General features: G+C 45.6%; 1 protein-coding gene across 1 annotated transcript; it reads right to left on the bottom strand.

Moving 5' to 3' along the window:
* Nucleotides 1–2564: 2564 nt before the first annotated feature.
* On the bottom strand, nt 2565–3503 carry LOC128825634 (olfactory receptor 52N2-like). The gene has a single exon (XM_054008305.1). It carries the CDS (start codon nt 3501–3503, stop codon nt 2565–2567), a length of 939 nt encoding a protein of 312 aa, XP_053864280.1.
* Between the last annotated feature and the right edge of the window lie 4240 nt (nt 3504–7743).

The following is a 7743-nucleotide window of genomic DNA, read 5'->3' as shown; positions in this document are numbered from 1 at the left end:
AAGAGTTTGCTATCCCTCTCCTCCTTTTTCTGCATAAAGAATGTGCTCCTCTAAACGTTAGCTCTTCTCTCCCTTTTTCTTCCCAGCTACATAAAAGTGTACAGGGTCATGACATCATGCCGCCCCCCACCCACAGGCTGCTGATTAAGGGAATTTGTAACTATAAGTATGGTAACTGTGCCTGCACAATATGAATAATGCTGTAAACAGGGGCGGGTGTAATTATATTCAGAATATAGTTATTAATATTTATCATATGGGTGTTCATATTACTAAATAAGGATGTTAGGGATATTGTAGTAAATCTGTATATTTGCATATTAACTTAAATAAAAGTGTGTAATGTAGTTAACCCCGTTGCTTACTCAACGGGTTGGATAGAGGGGAACAACTACTGCAATAAAGGAGTCCGTTTACTCATCCATCTCTGGGTCCTCCTGCTCCTTCTATCCATCTCTAACAATCTCGACACCTACTTTTGACGTCTTCGACAATAGCAATGGTAACATCAGGTGCGCAAAGCAGTAAGTTATTTGATTCCAAGGCGATGTCATAGTTTAACACAGCAGACTGTTACCCAAGTTTTTTCAGAACCCCCAGAAGGGGCGACTTAACTATTTCACTCCATGTGATATCAGGAATAAATCAGTAGGAACACAGCTATTCTGTCTGATCAAGGATTAAATGCAAGTAAGCATGCTGTTGTCTAACACTGCAATTTATTAGATTTAAGCACACATGGTAGAGGGCTTTCCCTTCACCACCACCCCTAGTTCAGACTGAAAGCAGAAGACCAGAAGTCTGAAGTGCAGACAATGTGATGTTGGGGTTAGTTTCCAGCAAGCATGTATACCACAGAGCCTTGTTTCCCACTGTTCCATTCCTAGCTCTGACGTCGCAGAGCCTTGCCCTGTGTCCCCATTCCCCCCATCCCACTTCCATTTTCTCCTTCTTAGCAGCCTCAAATATACCTCCAATGCTCACCCTCAGCAACTTATGGTCATGTTCCATTTTGGAAAGTCGTGAGTCTAGGGTCTTCGTTCCACGTCTTTTGTATTCCGTGGGAAGGGTGAGGAATCAGGTTGTGCTATGGCCAGGAAGAGGCATTTACTTGGCCTTTTAGTGTTTGACCTTGCCTCGAGAGAAGAGCCAGCAGCCTTCCAGTGTCTGCTCATATATTATACTCCCCCTATACCCTGTAGCACTTTAGCTCTACCCTTATCTTTTCTCATTGGACTAAAAGCCCCATCTAGTTGTGGGAAATGCAACACACAGAGTCTTTGTTCATTCTCCTTCACACATGTTAATGTAAGATATGAGAGTATCAAAAAGTCAAACCCAAAATTCTATCTCAGGCTGACAAACAAACCTATAGACTATCAACACATAGGAAAATATCTGGGGTGCTCTAAACCTGCTACTTATGTCCAACATCTAGAATGGTAATGAACAGCAAGTTCACAGAGGCCAGTTGTTCACCCGCTGGAGAGAAATGGTGTTAGGAAAAATGTCTCTCAAGATAGCTTCAGAGAACTGCTCCAAAGTACACTGTATTAGCTAATCTTTTGCACCTTGTACAACACACATAGGAAAAGTGATATCCAGTAGGGGTCATTATGGCCTCACTTTCAATAAACATCTAGTATCAGAGGCATCTAGACTCAAGGTTTTCATCCGTTTACCTTTTTTCCTTCTCACTTATTTACATCTCTGTCCACTCCTCCCATTCTGATTACCAGAACCTGCCAGCTAGATTTTGACCTTGCATCTAAAAACCTGCTTTCCAATTAACCCTACACCATGTGGTGTTCTATTTTATTAATTCCTTAGTGACAGAAAGTACTCTCACATATGGCTGCAGTTAGCTTTGGTGTACACCTCCCCCCAACAAATCCAGGGAAACACATCCATTTCTCAAAAACAGTTTCACAACTCTCACCAATAAGCTCTAGTGGAATGTCCTCAATCCCTGCAGCAGCTTTCCTATATTAGCACGTTCCAACAAAAACATTTGGTTTCCCCTCCAGGATTCTTTAAGGAAAATCATAGAATCATAGAATCATAGAATATCAGAGTTGGAAGGGACCTCAAGAGGTCATCTAGTCCAACCCCCTGCTCAAAGCAGGACCAATTCCCAGCTCACCGGCTCACTGTACATATGATAAAGAACCGAAGTACTGTAATTGCTTTACTTTTCTTTGACTATCAGAAAATGTGGCTTCATCGAGTCAAACGGACAAGGACCCTGTTGACACAGGAAAGCCACCTTGCTTCAGAGAGCTGCAGTATCTTCTGGGAGTCTGGAACTCACGGAAAGGCCGAGTGACAGCGGGATAGAAGAGTGATGCTGAAAGATGAGGAGATGCTCAGAGAGAGAGAACTCAGCAAGGGAGAGAGGAGTGCTTGGTGATGGAGTGATAAGATATTAGGTGTGAGGAATTTCTCACACTGTGAACTTCCACAATGGTGTCTTCAGCCAAACTAGGAGAGAGCACCCGTGATCAACAAGGAGATATCCTTTCGCCCTCTTGTCACACAGTTTTAAAGTCAGTGGCCCCCAGTGATCACATTCTGCACATGTATTTGCCCACTTTGTCACGAAGCTCTTTGATTTTGACCCCATAAATGATAGGGTTAAGCATGGTGGGGAGGAGGACATAGAGGTTTGCCAAGATGATATGAACATGGGGAGCGATGCCGTGACCAAACCGCTGTGTCAGAGTGGTGAAGAGGACTGAAATATAAGAAATCAGCACCACACAGATGTGGGCTGTGCAGGTGTTGAGGGCTTTTTGATGGGTTTTCTTAGAGGAGATTCTGAGGACAGCCCTGATAATCAGGCCATACGACAAGACAATGAGTATCAGGTCTAACCCAATGACTAAAAACACTATCACCAAGCCATACATCCTGTTCACTGTGATGTCCCCACATGACGTCTTTGCCACAGCCATGTGATCACAGTACGTATGGGGGATAATGCGGTTGGCACAGAATGGCAGCCTGACCAGGAGCAGGGGCATGGGCAGAATGAAGAGAACAGCTCTTATTAAACCCACGAGCCCTAGCTTAGCTATTTGTTCGTTGGTGAGGATGGTGGCATATCTTAGAGGGTTACATATGGCAATGTAACGATCAAAGGCCATTGTCACGAGGACAGCTGAGTGCATCGTATAAATCATGTGTAGGAAGAATGTCTGGGTGAGGCAGCCACCCACAGTAATGCTTTTCAAATTGAACCAAAATATACACAGTGTGTTTGGCACGGTGGATGTAGACATGCCAATGTCACTGACTGCCAGCATGCAGAGAAGAAGGTACATGGGCTTGTGCAGGGTCTGTTCTTTGCCTACAACAAACAGAACAGTGAAATTTCCCAACAGGCCAATAACGTATAACATAGAGAAAGGGATGGAAATCCAGATGTGGGCAGCTTCCAGGCCAGTGATGCCCATTAGGATGAACGTTGAAAGGTCAGAGGGGGTGCGGTTGAAAACTGCCATGATATTGTTGATGCGTCGCTCAGGCTCAGAAATGCTCCAGGTGCCTGTGAAGGGAGAGAAGCACAGCAAGGGGGATTACACACTTTATAACAGTTATTACAGAAATATTTTATAGTTATTACCAATCTAGAAAGGGAGGTGAGCAGTGCGTTGCCAACATTTACAGATGGCACCAGAATATTTCAGTCAGTCAAGTCCAGAGAACTCCCCCGAGGGAGCTAACAAAGCCAGGTGCACGCCCAGCATTCTGGCAGATGAATTTCCATGTCACTAACTGCAGTGTGTATGCCCCTTGGAGTGAAAAACCTGAATTCCTCAAAATCCTTACAGGGACCTGGGCGTCATGGTACACAACTCTGTGAAACCCTGCTCACAGTGCAAGTAGGGACAGAAACTGAGCAAAATATTGGGATCCAGGAGGAGTGGGGTGGAAAATCATGCAGAAAATACAGTGCCCTGAGATCAATCAATGTTTCACCATTCACTGGACTCCTCTGTGTATTACTGGGCACCCTTCTCATACAGGATATTGCAGGTAGTGAAAAGTGTAAGGTGATGCATTTGGGGATGACTAATAACAATTTTAATTACAAGCTGGGGACGCATTGGTTAGAAGTTACGGAAGAGGAGAAGGACCTAGGGGTCCTTGTGGACCGCAGGATGACTATGAGTTGACAATGTGACGTGGCGGTGAAAAAAGCCAATGCGGTCTTGGGATGCATTAGGCGAGGTATATCTAGTAGGGATAAGGAGGTCCTGCTTCCGTTGTATAAGGCGCTGGTGAGACCTCATTTGGAGTACTGTGTGCAGTTCTGGTCTCCCATGTTTAAAAAAGATGAACTCAAACTGGAACGGGTGCAGAGAAGGGCGACTAGGATGATCAGAGGAATGGAAAACCTGTTGTATGAAAGGAGACTAGAGGAGCTTGGGTTGTTTAGTCTGACAAAACGAAGGCTGAGGGGGGATATGATTGCTATCTTTAAATATATCAGAGGGATAAATACAAGGGAGGGAGAGGAATTATTCCAGCTTAGTACTAATGTGGACACGAGAACGAATGGATATAAACTGGCCGTGGGAAAGTCCAGGCTTGAAATTAGACGAAGGTTTCTGACCGTCAGAGGGGTAAAATATTGGAACAGCCTTCCGAGGAAAACGGTGGGGGCGACGGACCTGTCTGAGAATTTCATGAGGCTGAGGGATGGCATGAGGCAGTTCATGGATGAACATTTTGAGTGAGAAAAATAATGATTTGACCCCATAAAGTGTCCGCAGTAAGGAATGAAAGTACAACCATTACTGTGAATGGCTAGCAGGTCTGGCTAACAAATGGTCCCAGAGCATCCTGGGTTTAATGTCTGTGTCCCTGTGATTCCTCCACATGGCAGATGTATTTATCTAGGCCCTCACATGTCCCGGATTTGTCCACTCCCATTATATAATGTGCATACTTTTCAGCTTGCAAGTTGTTCCTGTGTAACAGTCCTTGAAACACCATGCCTTGTGTATCGGTGTAACAAGAGAAGCCACACAGCTACCTTGGCTTTTGCCACTCCTGTGTGAGATTTCTCACTGGTGAGACACAGTCACTGATTACCTCCTAGCCAAGGGAGCAGGTGTGATGGGAAGCACCTCACCCCCTACAGAGGAAGAGCTGTGGGACGGCTGAGAGGTTGTTGGAGCCAGGACTGACTGGGGAGCATGGAGAAGATACTGGCGACCAGCGTGCTGTTTGAATTGGGGCAGGCTGGGATGGGGAAGGAGAGTATGAACAGGGGGTCTGTCATCAGCTGCTTCAATCTCCCATCACACACTAAGTGTGATGGGTTCCCCCCAGGATGCCACCCGGAACTGGTGAACCTTCTGAGACTTCTGACTAACCAGCCTGGCCTCTCTCTCTCTCTCTCTCAATATGCTGCTGTGACAAGCTGCAGACCAGCTCCTGGTCCTACACGTCCATCTGCATTCACACAATCAGGGACACACCCAGCTGCAGTTATATACAGCCTTTCTGACCAGCCACTGCATGAACCAACATAGAGAGGTTACAGCCAAAATAACCACCAGCTTCCTAGGACCCCAGAGCTGTACCGTCCTGCCCTGGGCCAAACTCTGACCTCTATGAATTTTTTTCCCAGTTTCCCTCTCCCTCAATGTGGGGAGGACAGTATATACTTGTGGTTACCAAGCTGATATTGCCACGAGGCTGTAGTGGGATGCTCACAGGAGGAGGGATGGTGTGTGAGGCAATCTGGTACAGTGTGATCCACATTCTGTTATGACCTGAGACACCCCCCTGCCCAAGGAGACCTAACTATGCGTCTTTGGTCTGTGCAGTAGGAATTATGTCCATTCCCTACACCCAGTTTCTCGACTCCGCACCACTGTGAACTGGATACTGCATGTCCCCCTCCACCCCTCACACATACTGTGCATTCCTGGGCCTCCCCAGGTGAGATTTCCAACCCCGCCTGCTTTCCTCTAAGCCAGAAACATGCTTCTCTTTTTACAGCCTTTTGGTTGTTGAACCAGACCCAGAGAAGCAGAGGCACAGAGATAGGAAACCCCTCACCCCTGTGCAAAAAATTGTTATCCTGATTGTTCTGAGCCTCTCAACTTGAGAGCTTGAGATTTTAGAAACTCTCCTGTCAGTTCTTCTGTGGTTCAAACAAGCTCACCCGTCCTTAGAGGCCATATGATGACTCCAGTTTAAATCACTGAAAGCTCATGGTCAGTGTAAACAGGCCATTTATTTAAGTCCCTACATGTGGATTTCAGGGAGTTTTGCCATTGATCTCAATGGGGCCAAGATTTCACCCTTAGTGTTTTAACTTCTGGCCCCTAACGGCAGAAATTACAGACTCTGGTCCTGCTCCAGTGAGCACTATTCTGTTAGGGTGCTCAGAGAGTCCGAAGGAAACCCCCAGTTTATGTGGCACTCTGAGACTGGGTATGAAAGATGGGGATTTCAAAACATGTGGGCCCTGATTTTGCTCTCAAGGAGGCCAGTATCAATCTGGAGTGATCCAGTGATGGCAGAATGGGAGAGCAGACTCTGGCCAGTGTGTGACCCATTCTTGTTGTGAACCCTCTGGTAACACAGATACCCACTGCAGAGGGTTTGGCTGCCTGAATTGGAAAACTTGAGTGAACCCTAGAAAAACCACACAGCTCAAAACATGGAAGCTATGGAGACAGATAAAAAGACACAGTAAGAGAGAGGGAATTGATATTAAAAACAAATATTTCTCTAAACTATTTCCAATACATTTGTAGTTCCAATTTTATCAGCTAAATCCCTTTATGTTTCTGACAATACTAAACAGTTCAAGTTGCCATTACTGTCCAGATGGTTCTTGAGCATTGGAACCCTTCCTGAGCCCTTAGCAGTAATTTTAATGTGGAAACAGACAACTCACCGAAATCCCACTCAGCAGAGAGAGGAAATTTCCTTATGGTTCCAAGAAGGCAGAGCCTGGTGAATCAGTGTGTGAATCTCACATCTTACACTCGGCGTGCTGGACAGCAACCTTTATGATTCCCCTGTGCAGTCCCTGTGGACTCTCAGGTTGCCCATGACTCCCAGGCAATTCCCTCGGCTCTGAGAAGTGCGGGAAGAGCAGAAAATAGACCCTGGAGAACTTCAAACTGAGCGCCTCCCCTGGGAGTGAAGAAATGATTGACCGATGTCAGGGGCTCAATTGTTAAGGCAACGTGTGTCTTGCAAACTGTTTAGCCTAGCAGTTGATGACGGACTTTTTTTTTTTCTATGTGTAATGTTCTGCCATCTGCACTATTTGTGAGAATGGTACCACAAAATACAGGACCAAAAAGTATTTTCAATTGATCGTAGCAGCATACAGCTGCATACTGCCCATGCAGTTGTAATATCCAGTGTATTGGCCTCCAAAAAGTCAGTGCCACCCTGTGGAGGCCAAATGACATGATCCTAAATTGATGCAAGCCAAAGGGCGTGGAGAAGGCTTTCTTTTCCCATGATTCTGGCATCAAATATATTTGCCAGTATTCCTTTGTGAGGTCTAAAGTGGGTATATATCTGGCAGATCACACTGTTTTAATAGTTCATCTACTCTCTGTATCGGGTAATCATCAAACTTCAATACTGTGTTGAGCTTTCAGAAATAGATGCAGAAATGGTTTGTACTATCTTGAGTCAGAACTAGTACAATGGGACCTGTCTTGCAACATTTTACACAAATTTGGGAGACTGGGGCTGACG

This window comes from Malaclemys terrapin, chromosome 1 (genome assembly GCF_027887155.1).
Source record: "Malaclemys terrapin pileata isolate rMalTer1 chromosome 1, rMalTer1.hap1, whole genome shotgun sequence".
Classification (NCBI taxonomy): domain Eukaryota; kingdom Metazoa; phylum Chordata; order Testudines; family Emydidae; genus Malaclemys; species Malaclemys terrapin.
Note: the sequence above shows the minus strand (reverse complement) of the source record. Positions and strands in the feature narration are given on the sequence as shown.